Raw genomic sequence first — 16,501 nt, forward strand, 5'->3', positions numbered from 1 at the left:
TTAGAATAGAAGGTAGACTATTATTAAAACAATGTTTTGATGTTATGATTTCCTATTCCATTGAAACCCAAATACAACATTGGATAAGTGAAATATTCTATAGTAGTAATGATGGCTCTGGGACTTGGTGGCTGTTCACAGATCAAAAAGACCACATTCTTTTAAGAAAATACATTTTTTTGAGAATCCTTTGATCGTTGCTTAAAAAGTTGGTAAATATTGGAACCATAGGATTTCTGGTGCCCCACTTTCCTTAGCATAACATTCCTCAATTAATGTTATATACAGATTCACTAGGCGATGGCAAGCAAAAAACTTTTCTCTCTGAAATGTTAAAGTGTTTTCCTGAGTGCATGAAAAACCTTCAGTAGAACTTACTCAGTACATTTTTTTTAGAAAAATAGAATGTGCATGTGTATTATAAATAATCCAAACAGCACTGCAAAGTATAAAGAAAAATTCATAAGAAGTTACCCAGTCGCATCACTCAGTAATTGTTAGATGGCCATCACACTAGTTATCTCTGCACCCATAAGTACAGATAGAAGATTGAGTGGATTAATGGATATATCATATTGAGTACCACCCTATTGTTTTAGTCAGCTTTTTTGCTGCTGAGAGCTCTCTCCCCTCTCCATGACAAAATATGAATCCCCAGTAACCCACCTACTTCACCCATACCCTACGTGCTTTCATTTACCACTCAGTTAATCCCGATCAGAAGGTTAATTCACTCTTTGGGTGAAGGCTGTCATAACCCAATCATTTTACTTTTAAACTTTCTTGCATTGTCTCACACATGATATTTTGTGAGATACCTCATTTCTAAACCATAACACCAATTATAAGAAGAATTATAGTTAATCTTACTTGAGTTTAATTGAAGAAAAAAAAGTGTTGTGAAACAAGAGAGTGATTTTGGGACTTTTGAAAAATGTTTGTTGTTCTTTAGAAAGTATTGTCTGAGGTATTAAAAATGGCTATGGAAAACAGTAAGAAATTATCAGTCATTTAAAAAAAAACTTAGGGGGCTGGGGTTGTAGCTCAGGGGTAGAGCACTTGCCTAGCATGTTTGGGGAACTGTGTTTGATCCTTAGTACATCATAAAAATAAATAAATAAAATAAAGGTATTGTGTTCATCTACAACTAAAAATATTTTTAAAAATGTAGTTTCCATTTTACCTAGAATTGACTTAGCTTTGAAAGATGAGAAAATTATCTTCATATACTTATTTTCATCTGTTCCTGCTACCTCTCTGATTTTTTCCCCTGGTATTATTTTTACACTATTAAAGTCCATAATATTTTTACTGTTTTATAACCACAATTCCCACTTTTTAAAAAGCCTTGCTTCTGGATTTAAGTAGATTCAGAGCTTGCCAGGCACAATTTTATTGGCTTGATTCCTTAGTTTTTAAATTTTAAGTAACTTTTTATTTGGTTGGAGTTTGGTTACAAGGAATTTTTTTTTTCTTTTTAAGAATATAGTTTATCACCTGGTTTGTTGGCACAGCCTCCTGTGGTTTAGGAGGCTGAGGCAGGAGGATTGGAAGTTCAAAGCCAGCCTCAGCAAATTAGCCCAACTCAGTGAGACCATATCTCTAATAAAATGAAAAAAGGGACTAAAGTGAGGCCCAACTCAGTGAGACTGTATCTCTAATAAAATGAAAAAAGAGGATGTGGCGCAGTGGTTAAGTACCCCTGGGTTAAATTCCCAGTACAAAAAAAATGTAGTTTATCAATCTTTTCCATTTCCTTTTGTAAGGGAGGGGACATGTATCTTTCCATGAGAAGAACATCCTCTAAATTTGGATGTTTTGTTGTCTCTTTTGAAGGAGGGGATAGTTCACTGTACAGTTATATACTAATTTTTTTCCAGCCTCATTTTCTTCTCTTCAAATAGGTATTATTAAGTACTCTCAGAATTTTGTCTATATACCAGTAACAGGCAGGATTTTGAGTTGTATCAAGCTTCCTAAAACTCTTCTGGTTTGTTTTTGTTTGCTACAACATTCTGGCTTGAAGTTGTGCCCCTTTCCTTAAGTTGTTGCTTATGAATTTTCTTTTGCTGTGCTTTGAAACTATTTGTTTTTTGTTGTAGATAGGTTCAGAAGAATGAGATTCTTTGATTTCATTTCACTCTATAATACTTACCAGGAATTATGTAATATGAATTTTGCACTTAAAAAGCTAAAACTCTGGAGACTTCATAATGACTTCCAATTCAATTAAGCATGGCTGTATTTGAAAGCATGGCATAGCAAAAATTTTAAGGTCCCTATTTATTATTCTCTTGTGAATGATAGCTCTTGAACTATGCATTTTATAAAACACAGTTCAAATGATACTTCCTGGAATTGTGTAATGTAGGTGACCCTGCTCCAGCCACTGTTTGCACTGATGCTCATTCTCCACTCACATCATTCTTAACCATCCCTCCTCCATTATCTTCCACATCAATCCATATGCAAGTCTTCAAGTTCAGTTATGGTTAGTTTTTTTTTTTTTACTTAGTGAGAGGCTTTACAAACTAACCTGGGCTTATAGATTAAGGACTGAAAGAATTTGGTATGTTTACATTAAGCTTGTTTATAAACCAATGAGAATATAAAGTATGATTCGGACTTTTTATAAACTGTTTTATGTGTCTAATGTATAATCATTGCAATAAAAGGGATTCATATTTCACTTCTGAGCATAGGAAAATTGGTACAGTTTTTTTTGTATATGTGTCCATCTTTTTTAATGATAGAGTACTTAAACAATTATTTTAGATCTAACACAACTGTTTTATTTTCATATTATTTTAATGCTGTTAAACTGAAAATAAATATTGAGTATAGAATTTTTATGTGGGTTTCAATTTCAAATAAATTAAGATTCTGCCATACACGAAATTACTCTAAACGTATTCTTAAGGTTCCCAACAATGGATAGACATGGGAAAATAGTTCGGTTATTGTTCATTTGGTTAAAACTAAGGATATTTTGGAATGCTAATGGCTTTCTTTATGGGGGACTCATTTTGTAGTTGGTAGATAAAAGGATGACTGTTATCTGAATCCCAAGGAGAATCTTCAAGTGTGCATTTCTGGTACACTGTTAAATATAACTAAGTTTGCTTGGTGCAGTTGGCACACACTTGTAATCCCAGTGGCTCAGGAGGCTGAGGCAGGATGGTTGAGATTTCAGAGCCAGACTCATCAAAAGCGATATGCTAAACAACTCAATGAGACCCTGTCTCTAAATAAAATACAAAATTGGGCTGGGTATGTAGCTCAGTCCAGTGCCCCTGAGTTCAATCCTTGGTACCAAAAAAAAAAAAAAAAAAAAGCTAAGTCTTTATAAATAAATAAATAAATAAATAAATTTTACACACACACACACACATACACGTGTAATAATGATGCAGTAAGCATACTTATATAATGGTTTTTATGAAAATTTTACTTTATTTCTTTGTTTGTGTATTGAGATAGCTATTTATTTCATGTATATCTAAGACATTTGAATTAAATTAAACCTATTTATTAATGTAGGAAACTAGAAGGATCCTGTAATGGTTTATTCATCTAGCTTCTGGTTTTTAAGAACTAATATAGCAGTGTACAGTTTTATACAACAAAATATTGATTTCTTTCTTTTTTTTTTATTGGTCATTCATAACATTACATAGTTCTTAATACATCATATTACACGGTTGATTCACGTGGATTATGAACTCCCGCCTTTACCCCGTATACAAATTGCTGTATCACATCAGTTTCCCTTCCATTGATTGACATATTGCCTTTCTAGTGTCTGATGTATTCTGCTGTCTGTCCTATTGTCTACTATCCCCCCTCCCCTCCCCTCCCCTCCCCTCCCCTTTTCTCTCTCTACCCCTTCTACTGTAAATCATTTCTTCCATTTGTATTATCTTGTCTTGCCCCTCCTTTCCTCTTATATGACATTTTGTATAACCCTGAGGATCACCTTCCATTTCCATGCAATTTCCCTTCTCACTCCCTTTCCCTCCCACCTCTCATCCCTATTTAATGTAAATCTTCTTCTCAAGCTCTTCGTCCCTACCCTGTCCTTGTTTACTCCCCTTATATCAAAGGAGTCATTTGGTATTTGTTTTTTAAAGATTGACTAGCTTCACTTAGCATAATCTGCTCTAATGCCATCCATTTCCCTCCAAATTCTATGATTTTGTCATTTTTTAATGCAGAGTAATACTCCATAGTATATAAATGCCACATTTTTTTTTATCCATTCATCTATTGAAGGGCATCTAGGCTGGTTCCACAGTCTTGCTATTGTGAATTGAGCTGCTATGAACATCGATGTAGCAGTGTCCCTGTAGCATGCTCTTGTTAGGGCTTTAGGGAATAGACCGAGAAGGGGAATAGCTGGGTCAAATGGTGGTTCCATTCCCAGCTTTCCAAGAAATCTCCATACTGCTTTCCAAATTGGCTGCACCAATTTGCAGTCCCACCAGCAATGAACAAGAGTGCCCTTTTTCCCGCATCCTCTCCAGCACTTATTGTTGTTTGACTTCCTAATGGCTGCCAGTCTTACTGGAGTGAGATGGTATCTTAGGGTAGTTTTGATTTGCATTTCTCTGACTGCTAGCGATGGTGAGCATTTTTTCATGTACTTATTGATTGATTGTATGTCCTCCTCTGAGAAGTGTCTGTTCAGGTCCTTTGCCCATTTATTGATTGGGTTATTTGTTATCTTATTGTCTAATTTTTTGAGTTCTTTGTATATTCTGGTTATTAGGGCTCTATCTGAAGTGTGTGGAGTAAAGATTTGTTCCCAGGATGTAGGCTCCCTGTTTATCTCTCTTATTGTTTCTTTTGCTGAGAAAAAACTTTTTAGTTTGAGTAAGTACCATTTGTTGATTCTATTTGTTAACTCTAGCGCTATGGGTGTCCTATTGAGGAATTTGGAGCCCGATCCCACAGCGTGTAGATCATAACCAACTTTTTCTTCTATCAGATGCCATGTCTCTGATTTAATATCAAGCTCCTTGATCCATTTTGAGTTAACTTTTGTGCATGGCGAGAGATAGGGATTCAGATTCATTTTGGTGCAAATGGATTTCCAGTTTTCCCAGCACCATTTGTTGAAGATGCTATCCTTCCTCCATTGCATGCTTTTAGCCCCTTTATCAAAGATAAGATAGTTGTAGTTTTGTGGATTGGTTACTGTGTCCTCTATTCTGTACCATTGGTCCACCCGCCTGTTTTGGTACCAGTACCATGCTGTTTTTGTAACTATTGCTCTGTAGTATAGTTTGAAGTCTGGTATCGCTATACCGCCTGATTCACACTTCCTGCTTAGTATTGTTTTTGCTATTCTGGGTCTTTTATTATTCCATATGAATTTCATGATTCTTTTATCGATTTCTACAAGATATGCTGTTGGGATTTTGATTGGCATTGCATTGAACTTATATAGGACTTTTGGTAATATCGCCATTTTGATGATGTTAGTTCTGCCTATCCATGAGCAGGGTATATTTTTCCATTTTCTAAGGTCTTCTTCTATGTCTTTCTTTAGGGTTCTGTAATTTTCATTGTATAAATCTTTCACCTCTTTTGTTAGGTTGATTCCCAAGTATTTTATTTTTTGGGGGGATATTGTGAATGGAGTAGTTGTCCTCATTTCCGTTTCAGAGGATTTGTCGCTGATATACAGGAATGCCTTTGATTTATGCGTGTTGATCTTATATCCTGCCACTTTGCTGAATTCATTTATTAGCTCTAATAGCTTCTTTGTAGACCCTTTTGGGTCTGCTAGGTATAGAATCATATCATCTGCAAATAGTGATAATTTAAGTTCTTCTTTTCCTATTTTTATGCCTTTAATTTCTTTCATCTGTCTAATTGCTCTGGCCAGTGTTTCGAGGACTATGTTGAACAGAAGTGGTGAGAGAGGGCATCCCTGTCTTGTACCAGATCTTAGAGGGAATGCCTTCAATTTTTCTCCATTCAGAATGATGCTGGCCTGTGGCTTATCATAGATTGCTTTTACAATGTTGAGGTATGATCCAGTTATCCCTAATTTTTCTAGAGTTTTGAACATAAAGGGATGCTGTACTTTGTCGAAAGCTTTTTCTGCATCTATTGAGATGATCATATGGTTCTTATTTTTAAGTCTATTGATGTGGTGGATAACATTTATTGATTTCCGTATATTGAACCAACCTTGCATACCAGGGATGAATCCTACTTGATCATGGTGTATAATTTTTTTGATATGTATTTGAATCCGATTCGCCAGAATTTTATTGAGGATTTTTGCATCAAGGTTCATTAGAGATATTGGTCTGTAGTTTTCTTTCTTTGAAGTGTCTTTGTCTGGTTTCGGAATCAGGGTGATGTTGGCCTCGTAGAACGAATTTGGAAGTTCTCCCTCTTTTTCTATTTCCTGAAATAGCTTGAAAAGTATTGGTGTTAGTTCCTCTTTAAAGGTTTTGTAAAACTCTGCTGTATACCCATCCGGTCCTGGGCTTTTCTTAGTTGGTAGTCTTTTGATGGTTTCTTCTATTTCCTCTATTGTTATTGGTCTGTTTAGGTTGTCTATGTCCTCCTGACTCAATCTGGGCAGATCATAAGTCTTAAGGAATTTATCTATGCCTTCACTATCTTCTATTTTATTGGAGTATAAGGATTCAAAATAATTTCTGATTATCATCTGTATTTCTGAAGTGTCTGTTGTGATATTGCCTTTTTCATCCCGTATGCTAGTAATTTGGGTTCTCTCTCTTCTTCTCTTCGTTAGCATGGCTAAGGGTCTGTCAATTTTATTTATTTTTTCAAAAAACCAACTTTTAGTTTTGTCGATTTTTTCAATTGTTTCTTTTGTTTCAATTTCATTAATTTCAGCTCTGATTTTAATTATTTCTTGCCTTCTACTTCTTTTGCTGTTGTTTTGCTCTTCTTTTTCTAGGATTTTGAGATGAAGTATGAGATCATTTATTTGTTGGTTTTTTCTTTTTTTGAGGAATGAACTCCAAGCAATGAATTTTCCTCTTAGAACTGCTTTCAATGTGTCCCATAGATTCCGATATGTTGTGTCTGTGTTTTCATTTGACTCTAGGAATTTTTTAATTTCCTCCTTAATGTCTTCTAGAACCCATTGATCATTAAGCAACCTATTGTTCATTCTCCAGGTGATGCTTGATTTTTCCTTCCTTCTTTTATCATTGATTTTCAGTTTCATTCCATTATGATCAGATAAGATGCATGGTATTATCTCTACCCCTTTATATTGTCTGAGTTGCCCTGTGACATAATATATGGTCTATTTTTGAGAAGGTTCCATGTGCTGCTGAGAAAAAAGTGTAATTACTTGATGTTGGGTGGTATAGTCTATATATGTCAATTAAGTCTAGGTTATTAATTATGTTATTGAGTTCTATAGTTTCCTTATTTAACTTTTGTTTGGAAGATCTGTCCAGTTGTGAGAGAGGTGTATTAAAGTCTCCCATGATTATTGTATGGTGGTCTATTAGACTCTTGAACTTGAAAAGCGTTTGCTTGATGAACATAGCAGCACCGTTGTTTGGGGCATATATATTTATGATTGTTATGTCTTGTTGGTGTATGGTTCCCTTGAGCAGTATGAAGTGTCCTTCTTTATCCCTTTTGATTAACTTTGGCTTGAAATCTATTTTATTAGATATGAGTATGGACACTCCTGCTTGTTTCCGCAGTCCATATGAGTGGTATGATTTTTCCCACCCTTTCACCTTCAGTCTGTGAATATCTTTTCCTATCAGATGCGTCTCCTGTAGGCAGCATATTGTTGGGTCTTGTTTTGTGATCCATTCTACTAGCCTGTGTCTCTTAATTGGTGAGTTTAAGCCATTAACATTTAGGGTTATTATTGAGATATGATTTGTTCTTCCAGCCATATTTGTTTATTGATGTTACTAAACCTGATTTGTTATCCTCTTTGACTACCTTCCCCCCTTTACTGTCCTACCTCCCATTGTTGGTTTTCAATGTTATTTTCCATTTCTTCTTCCTGTAATGTTTTGCCAAGGATTTTTTGAAGAGATGGTTTTCCAGCTGCGAATTCTTTTAACTTTTGTTTATCATGGAAGGTTTTAAATTCATCTTCTATCCTGAAGCTTAATTTCGCCGGATACACGATTCTTGGTTGGAACCCATTTTCTTTCAGTGTTTGAAATATGTTATTCCAGGATCTTCTAGCTTTCAGAGTCTGTGTTGAGAGATCAGCTGTTATCCTGATTGGTTTACCCCTAAATGTAATCTGCTTTCTTTCTCTTGCAGCTTTTAAAATTCTCTCCTTATTCTGTATGTTGGACATCTTCATTATAATGTGTCTAGGTGTGGATCTCTTATGATTTTGCACCATCGGCGTCCTGTAGGCTTCTAGGATTTGGGATTCTGTCACATTCTTCATGTCTGGGAAGTTTTCTTGTATTATTTCACTGAATAGATTGCTTAATCCTTTGGTTTGGAGCTCTGTGCCTTCCTGTATCCCAATGACTCTTAAGTTTGGTCTTTTGATATTATCCCATAGCTCTTGAATGTTCTGCTCATGGTTTCTTAGTAGACTTGCTGAGCTATCTATGTTCTTTTCAAGTTGAAATACTCTGTCTTCATTGTCTGATGTTCTATCTTCTAAGTGATCCACTCTGCTGGTAGTATTCTCAATTGAGTTTTTAAGTTGGTTTATTGTTTCCTGCATTTCCAGTATTTCTATTTTTTTGTTTTTTATTACCTCTATCTCCCTGTGAAATTGATCTTTTACTTCCTGGATTTGTTTGTCAATGTGATCTTTCATTGTCTGATTTTGCTGTCTCATGTCTTCCTTGAAACTCCAGATCATCTGAAGCATATATATCCTGAACTCTTTATCTGATATTCCATCTGTTGCAGCTATTACCTCTTCTAAAGTTGAGTTGACCTGCATTGCTTGTGATCCTTTCTTTCCTTGTCTTTTCATACTGCACGCGCTTCTTTCTGCTTGGTGCAACTGTTGTGTTTTTGAAATTTACTAGCCTGAAATCACCTCTTCCGTAACTGAATGAGCTGTGATCAGTAGAACATGGGGATGATTACATCATCTCTTTGAAATGGCGGCTGCTGTCCTCCTCTGTGGTCCGACCAGTGTCTGGAACCAAACTGGACCGCTTCTCTCCTCTGTCTCAAAGCTGAAACTCAGCCCTAAGCGCTGCCAAAGTCCTAGTGCCAAACCGCTAGAGGCCGTTCACAGACTCAGGCCTGCGGGGCCCAGTCCAGCCGCCTCCGTGGCTGGCGGGATTGTGTCCCTGCTCCGCGTTGCTCCAGACCGGCTGGAGGGGGGTGGGGTGGTAGGAGTGTGGATCCTAACGCTGAACCACCAGAGGCAGTTCGCAGACTCAGCCCTGCAGGGCCCAGATCAGCCGCCGCCGTGACCGGCAGGATTGTGTCCCTGCTCCGTGTTGCTCCGATCTGGCTGGAGGAGGGTGGGGTGGTAGGGGTGTGGATCCTAGCGCTGAACCGCCAGAGGCCGTTCTCAGACTCAGCCCTGCAGGGACCAGATCAGCCGCCGCCGTGACCGGCGGGATTGTGTCCCTGATCCGCGTCACTCCGAACCGGCTGGAGGGGGGTGGGGTGGTAGGAGTGTGGATCCTAGCGCTGAATCACCTGAGGCCGATCCCAGACTCAGCCCTGCAGGGCCCAGATCAGCCGCCGCCGTGACCGGCGGGATTGTGTCCCTGGGCCCAGATCCGCCGCCGTGACCGGCGGGATTGTGTCCCTGATCCACGTTGCTCCGAACCGGCTGGAGGGGGGGTGGGGTGGTAGGAGTGTGGATCCTAGCGCTGAACCGCCTGAGGCTGATCCCAGACTCCGCCCTGCAGGGCCCAGATCAGCCGCCACCGTGACCGGCGGGATTGTGTCCCTGATCCGCGTTGCCGAGATTCAGTCGCCTGGGACAAACTGACCCCTCACACAGACTTACTAGTTATCGGCAGGTCTCCTTCCCGTGGAATATTGTTAGAAGATCTTCAGCAGGTCCCATGCAAGTGTATTTATGTGTCTCTCTGATCCTGTTACTGCGGAGGTATAGAAAATGCTGCTTGCTCGCCGGCCGCCATGTTGGATCCCCCCAAAATATTGATTTCTAACATTGTCTTAGAGCCTTGTTCATCATAAAATATGTTCATTTCCCCTCATAACAGTATTAAAGTGTATAGTACAGTATTAACAATTTGCACATTATTATACTACAGGTTCTACGAGTTTGATTACTTTAGATACCTCATGTATTGAAAATGTGCATTATTTGGATTATTTTTTTTGTAATTGCTTATTTTACTTAGCGTAATGTCCTTAAGATTTACCCATGTTGTAGCATGTCAGAATTTTTTTTCTTTTTTAAAGACCGAATAATATTTTATTGTGTATAAATATACACAAAACACATTTATTCATTCATTTAGTGGTGGACATTCAGGTTGCTTCCATGTCTTCATTCTTGTGAATAATGATGCAGTGAGCATGAGTGTTCTCTGGGATCTTGTTTTTGGTTCTTTTGTATACATACCCAGAGGTGGAATTGCTGGATTGTATGGTAGTTTCCTTTTTAAATTTTCAAAACTCTCCATGTCATTTTCCATAGCAGCTGCACTAATTTACAGTCTCACCAGTAGCGCACCAGGGCTCCCGTTCTCCACATCCTACCAATACTTGTTTTTCTTTCTTTGTTGGTTTCTTTCTTTCTTTGATAGATTTTTTTCTTTTTGCTTTAACTCAAGTCCTCACCATCTCTTCATGTACTATTTTAGTAATAGCAGCTGATCTTGTCTGTATTCCTCTATTTCACTCCCTTTAAGTTCACATTTCCCATTGCTGATTGAGATTCTTTTGAACATATTTATAACCATGTTATAATAATTCATACAATTCATAATGGTTTCACTTTACACAACAAAACCCTATTTTCTTAGCAGAACATACATGATTTTTTAAGGATCTGAATCATTACCAGACATCTAGCCTTAATGCTTGTTCCTCTTTCTACTACCAAATTAGTACTACTAGTAATTAGTGGTTAATAATTCTCCAAGTCCACAAAGAAGAAACTAGGTTTTCCACTCTCTCAGACTGTTGCACTCATCTAGGTTTTTGGCAGAATTTAAAGACCTATGCTGTGGACTCAGATTCCTGTTTTCTTGCTGGCTGTTCACCAGAGGCTGACAGTTCCTAGCAGTTGCTCCCAGGTTCCTTGGCTGTATGGCTCTCTTAGGACATTGCAGCTTACTCCTCCAAAGTGGGGCAGTCTTGTTTCAGTGTGCTAACAACAGACTCTTAAGTGATGTAACTTAACCAAGGGAAGAAGGGTTATTCCACAAGTCCCACCTACACTCAAGGGGAGGGAATTATACAAACTTGTGTAATCTTAGATTTCTGCCTATCATATGTCAGTGTAGAATTCTGTCTGAAAACTTTGAAATAAAATCTTCAATAATTGGAAAGTTTGCAAAAACTTTGCATTTTCCTGTGCGTCTGCCTTTACCCCCAATGTTAACTGCTTGGTATCCTCTTTCAATGTGGCAACTCATGTCCTTCAGTTGTGGAAAGATTTGTGTTTATTTCATTGATTATTTCTTCCCTTCTGTTTTCTCCCTTGCCTCTTTCTGTGACTTCTATTTTTTGGATGTTTGGCTTCTTGAATCAGTCCTTCAATTTTATTACCTCTTCTCTCCTACCTTCTATCTATCTTCATTCTGCTGCCTGGGAGATTTATTCAACTTTATTTTTTAATTCTTTGAGGATATAATGTCTTTTCATCTCCTTGAGATTGTTAGGGTGGTTTCTGAACCTTTTTCTTCCTGCATATAGTCTGCATTTTGTCCGTTTTTTTTTTTTTTTTTTTTCCTGGACTGTTCTGGTCTCTATCTTTCAGTTTTCCTCTGATGTTTGTTAATCCTTGGATAACTATTTATGATTTAGAATCCAAAACTAAAAAGTTGATTGGAAGTTTTGAGAATGTTGATGAGACTTGTTGACCCAGCTCTATAGGGTGATTGGGCCTGGGCTGCTTTTTGGCAGACCCCGTTGTCAGTATCTTTAGACTTTTGGAGATTATTCGAGGTTCCCAGAAAAGCATCTTCCAATCTTCTGCTCAGGGACAGAGGACTGACTACCAGCATTCTGAGAGCTGAGCTGAAAGGAGTCTTGGGGCACAACTTTGTAACTTAATCCCCCCTGATTTTGGCATGATGTCCACACTCTCAGCTGTTCCTGAAATGCCCCAGATTCCTACTGTCATAGACAGTTGCCTACACTCATGGATTCATGGAGGGGAATCTAGAAATCTAACTACTTCTCAAAAGCTTTGATCTGTTCCTTTTCATTTTAGAGCCTTTGTGTTATTTTGCTTTCAATATGTCTCTTCCAGTTCCCTATATACCAGACCCTGATGGTTCCTGAGCAATTTTAGGATTATGCAGTTAAAAAAAACTAAGTTGTTTCTTAGCTTTCCTTGTTATGACTGAAGGTTTTGCATTTTAGAATCTTCTCTATCATTTAGTATTCTGTCCTCCAGCTTTGAAAATATTGCTGCCTGTTTTCTTTTCTGTTGTTCACATATGTGTGCGTATCACTTAAAAAAAAAATTCCACTCGAGGTTGGGGATGTAGCTCAGTGGCGGTAGTGTATGTGAGACTCTGGGCTCAATCCTTAATACTACCAAATAATACACACACACTTCTGTGTAGTTTTCCTGGGATTTCTAAAAGGAATAAAATTATATGTGCATATTCAGTCTGCTGTTTTAACTCACATGTCCCTCGTTGTTTTGTAATGTATCATTTATTATATCCTAAATTATGTACTACATATGAAAAAATTTAGTTCTCTGTTCTGTTTTCTTTAAAATATATCTATCAGTACCATGCTCTTTTTTTAATATTATTTTTTAGTTGTAGATGAACACAATATCTTTACTTATGTATTTTTATGTGGTGCTGAGGATCGAATCCAGTGCCTCACATGTGAGGGGCAAGCACTCTACCACCAAGCTACAGCCCTAGTCCTGAGCACCATGCTCTTTTATTTGTGTTTGTTTCTTTACAATATTCTTATTTTTTATGGTTGTATATTATATTTAACTCCTTAGTTGTATACAATATTTAAACTAATAGGTACATTTGAAGCATTAAACTTAGGAATTCATGAGATTATTTTATTAATGTATTTATTTCACAGACTTGTTTTTCAATTGTGACTTTATTAATAAAAGCTAGTAGGAGGTTTTTAAATACAAATGTTGAAACATTATCATACAATGAAGACATTTTATTCTGTTTTTTTTTTGTTTGTTTGTTTTGTTGTAAATGAAGACTGAAGTTGCTGAAGATCCTCAACAAGTTTCAACTATTCATCTCCAACTAGGATTACCACTGGTTTTTATTGTTAGCCAACAAGCCACGTATGAAGCTGATAGAAGAACTGCAGAATGGGTTGCCTGGCGTCTTCTGGGAAAAGCAGGAGTTTTGCTCTTGTTAAGGTATCTTAACCACATTGAATATTCACTCTACTTAGCAAATACTAATATTGTTCTCATTTTTAATATGGCAACTTAGTCATATAAATAAACTAAAATCTGTAATAGATCCCAACATAGTTAGAACTTACTGCTGAGCTGAAGGCTATACATTAATTGTAAGCTTGACTAAAATTAAGATGGAGACTAGGAAATCCATTTTGTATTCATTTATATGTGAAATTTATCAGACCCACTAAATTGTAATCTTTATTCCTAAACATTTTGTAGCATGAGAACTTTTAGTTCTATTTTAGATTGACTTTCTGGATGACTATTATTCTTCAAATTAGCAACATAAAACATTTGTTTCCGTTTTGAAAAAGGGACTCTTTGAAAGTGAACATTCCACAGCACACCAATGTGATCTTCAAAAGAGCAGAACAGGTTAGTCATTTTATGTACTACCTATCATATCAGTTTATGTAAAGAAAGTTAGTACATGTGATCCTAAAGTAACATGTTTATTATGGAAAAAAATTGTAAATTGTCACTTACAATTAAATCTTTTAATATGGTACATTTCCTCTCCCATTTTCCCCTAGGACAATGACTTTTTGGATAAATAGGTAGTTTTCCATATTCTGGATTTGTGTGTTTCTTTTTGCTTTTGTCTGCATTTTTACTGTGTTCCTTTCTATTTTCTATAAATTATTTTTAAGGTTGATTAGCTTCATTAAACATTTTGGGTAAAAATATTTCATAGTGCAGACTTCATTATATTCCATCCTACCCTAAAGTATTTGATGTTTATTTTTCTCAATGATTCCATAGTTCAATCCCTGAGTTAAGGTGAGGAAAGCTAATTTTGCCCATTTTAAGATACATTTTCTCTTTTCCACTTAGTAAATAAACCGAAGGTAGAAATGCAAATAATATCACAAGAGACACCAATATTTACCTTCTGGAATGCCTAAAGATTATTTAAACAATAATACCTTGACAGAGATATGGAGAAACAAGAATTATAATATACTGCTAGCAGGAGTAAAAACTGGTAAATGAAAATAGAAAAACACTAGGCAGTGTTATTAAAGTTGAAGCTGCATATATCATATGAACCAGCAAATATATTCCTGGGTATGTAACCAACAGAAATTCACATGCATATGCACCAAAAGACAATATTACTATATTATTTTCATAGTTATATTATTTTTGATAGTCTCAAACTGGAAACAACACATGATCAGTAGAATGGATAAATAAATAAATTAGAATATATTTATATAAGAAATATTTAAAAATACTGAAAAAGCTGCTTTTATATGTTATAAACCTGGATGAACCTCACAATGTTGAGCAAAAGTAATCTCAAAAAAAGAGTATAAATTGTATGGTTTTGTTTTATAAATTCAGAAATCAGCAAAATGTATGGATGGTGAGTATCTTAATTTGGCTGGGCTGCTGTAACAAAATACCACTAATAAGGTGGCTTATAAACAACAACAATTTATTTCTCATGGTTCTAGAGGATGGGAAGCACAAGATAAGGTGCTGGAAAATTTGGTGAGAGCCCATAGATGGTGCCTTCTCTTTGTGTCCTCACATGGTGGAAGAGATCTAATTCTCTGGGGTCTCTTTTATAAAGACATTAATCCTATTAATGAGAACTCTGCCTTTATGATGAAAGCACCTTTCAAAGAGCCTATCTCCTAATGTTATCACATTGGTGATTAAGATTACACAAATGAATGTTGGGGGGACACAAACATTCAAACCAGAGTTGTAATAAAGGTCTAAACAGTGACTGACTACCTTGGCCAGAGGGGAATAACAGAAGGGCATAGATGATGGCTTCAAGGGAGCTAGTAATGTCTTATATCTTAATCAATGCAGTGGTTATACAGGTATGACTTCTTTATAAAATTTCATCAGTCTCTACTGTCAAAATCTGTGTTCTTTTCTATGTGAATGTTATAATTCAGTGAACAAGTTTACATGCAAAATTTCTATATTATATTTGGAACAAGTAAATTTGATTTATTTTGATTCTTCTACCTTTTAACTCCATTATATTTTTGCAGGAGTAAAAAATTGTTTTGAGTATAATATTAAAAAGATGAAATATGTTATATGAAAGAATAAACATATTTGGAGTTCTTTCATAGCCTTATTACATTGTATAGTTATAGTCAGGGATGATTTGCTGAAATAACCTAATGACTTAAAATTTTCATGTTTTAAAAATGTAATAGTTGGGCCTAGGGTTGTGGCTCAGTGGTAGAGTGCTTGCCTAGCATGTGCAAGGCCCTGGGTTCAATCCTCAGCACCACATAAAGATAAATAAATAAAATAAAGATATTGTGTCTAACTACAACTAAAAAATATTTTTTAAAAATGTAATAGTTGATCTTATTTTTGATAAAGGGGCTAAAAGCATGCAATGGAGGAAGGATAGCATCTTCAACAAATGGTGCTGGGAAAACTGGAAATCCATTTGCACCAAAATGAATCTGAATCCCTATCTCTCGCCATGCACAAAAGTTAACTCAAAATGGATCAAGGAGCTTGATATTAAACCAGAGACATGGCATCTGATAGAAGAAAAAGTTGGTTATGATCTGCACGCTGTGGGATCGGGCTCCAAATTCCTCAATAGGACACCCATAGCGCTAGAGTTAACAACTAGAATCAACAAATGGGACTTACTCAAACTAAAAAGTTTTTTCTCAGCAAAAGAAACAATAAGAGAGATAAACAGGGAGCCTACATCCTGGGAACAAATCTTTACTCCACACACTTCAGATAGAGCCCTAATTACCAGAATATACAAAGAACTCAAAAAATTAGACAATAAGATAACAAATAACCCAATCAATAAATGGGCCAAGGACCTGAACAGACACTTCTCAGAGGAGGACATACAATCAATCAATAAGTACATGAAAAAATGCTCACCATCACTAGCAGTCAGAGAAATGCAAATCAAAACTACCCTAA

General features: G+C 36.5%; 1 protein-coding gene across 1 annotated transcript in view; it reads left to right on the plus strand.

Annotated features, from left to right (window-relative positions):
* Txndc16 (thioredoxin domain containing 16) overlaps positions 1-16,501 on the plus strand; it is a 98,274-nt gene that overhangs the window by 53,131 nt on the left and 28,642 nt on the right. Inside the window, exons 10-11 of the mRNA XM_026411039.2 lie at positions 13,356-13,522; positions 13,885-13,945. Of these exons, the coding sequence (XP_026266824.1) occupies positions 13,356-13,522; positions 13,885-13,945 (228 nt within the window). The remainder of the gene's footprint in view (positions 1-13,355; positions 13,523-13,884; positions 13,946-16,501) is intronic.

This window comes from Urocitellus parryii, chromosome 6 (genome assembly GCF_045843805.1).
Source record: "Urocitellus parryii isolate mUroPar1 chromosome 6, mUroPar1.hap1, whole genome shotgun sequence".
Classification (NCBI taxonomy): domain Eukaryota; kingdom Metazoa; phylum Chordata; class Mammalia; order Rodentia; family Sciuridae; genus Urocitellus; species Urocitellus parryii.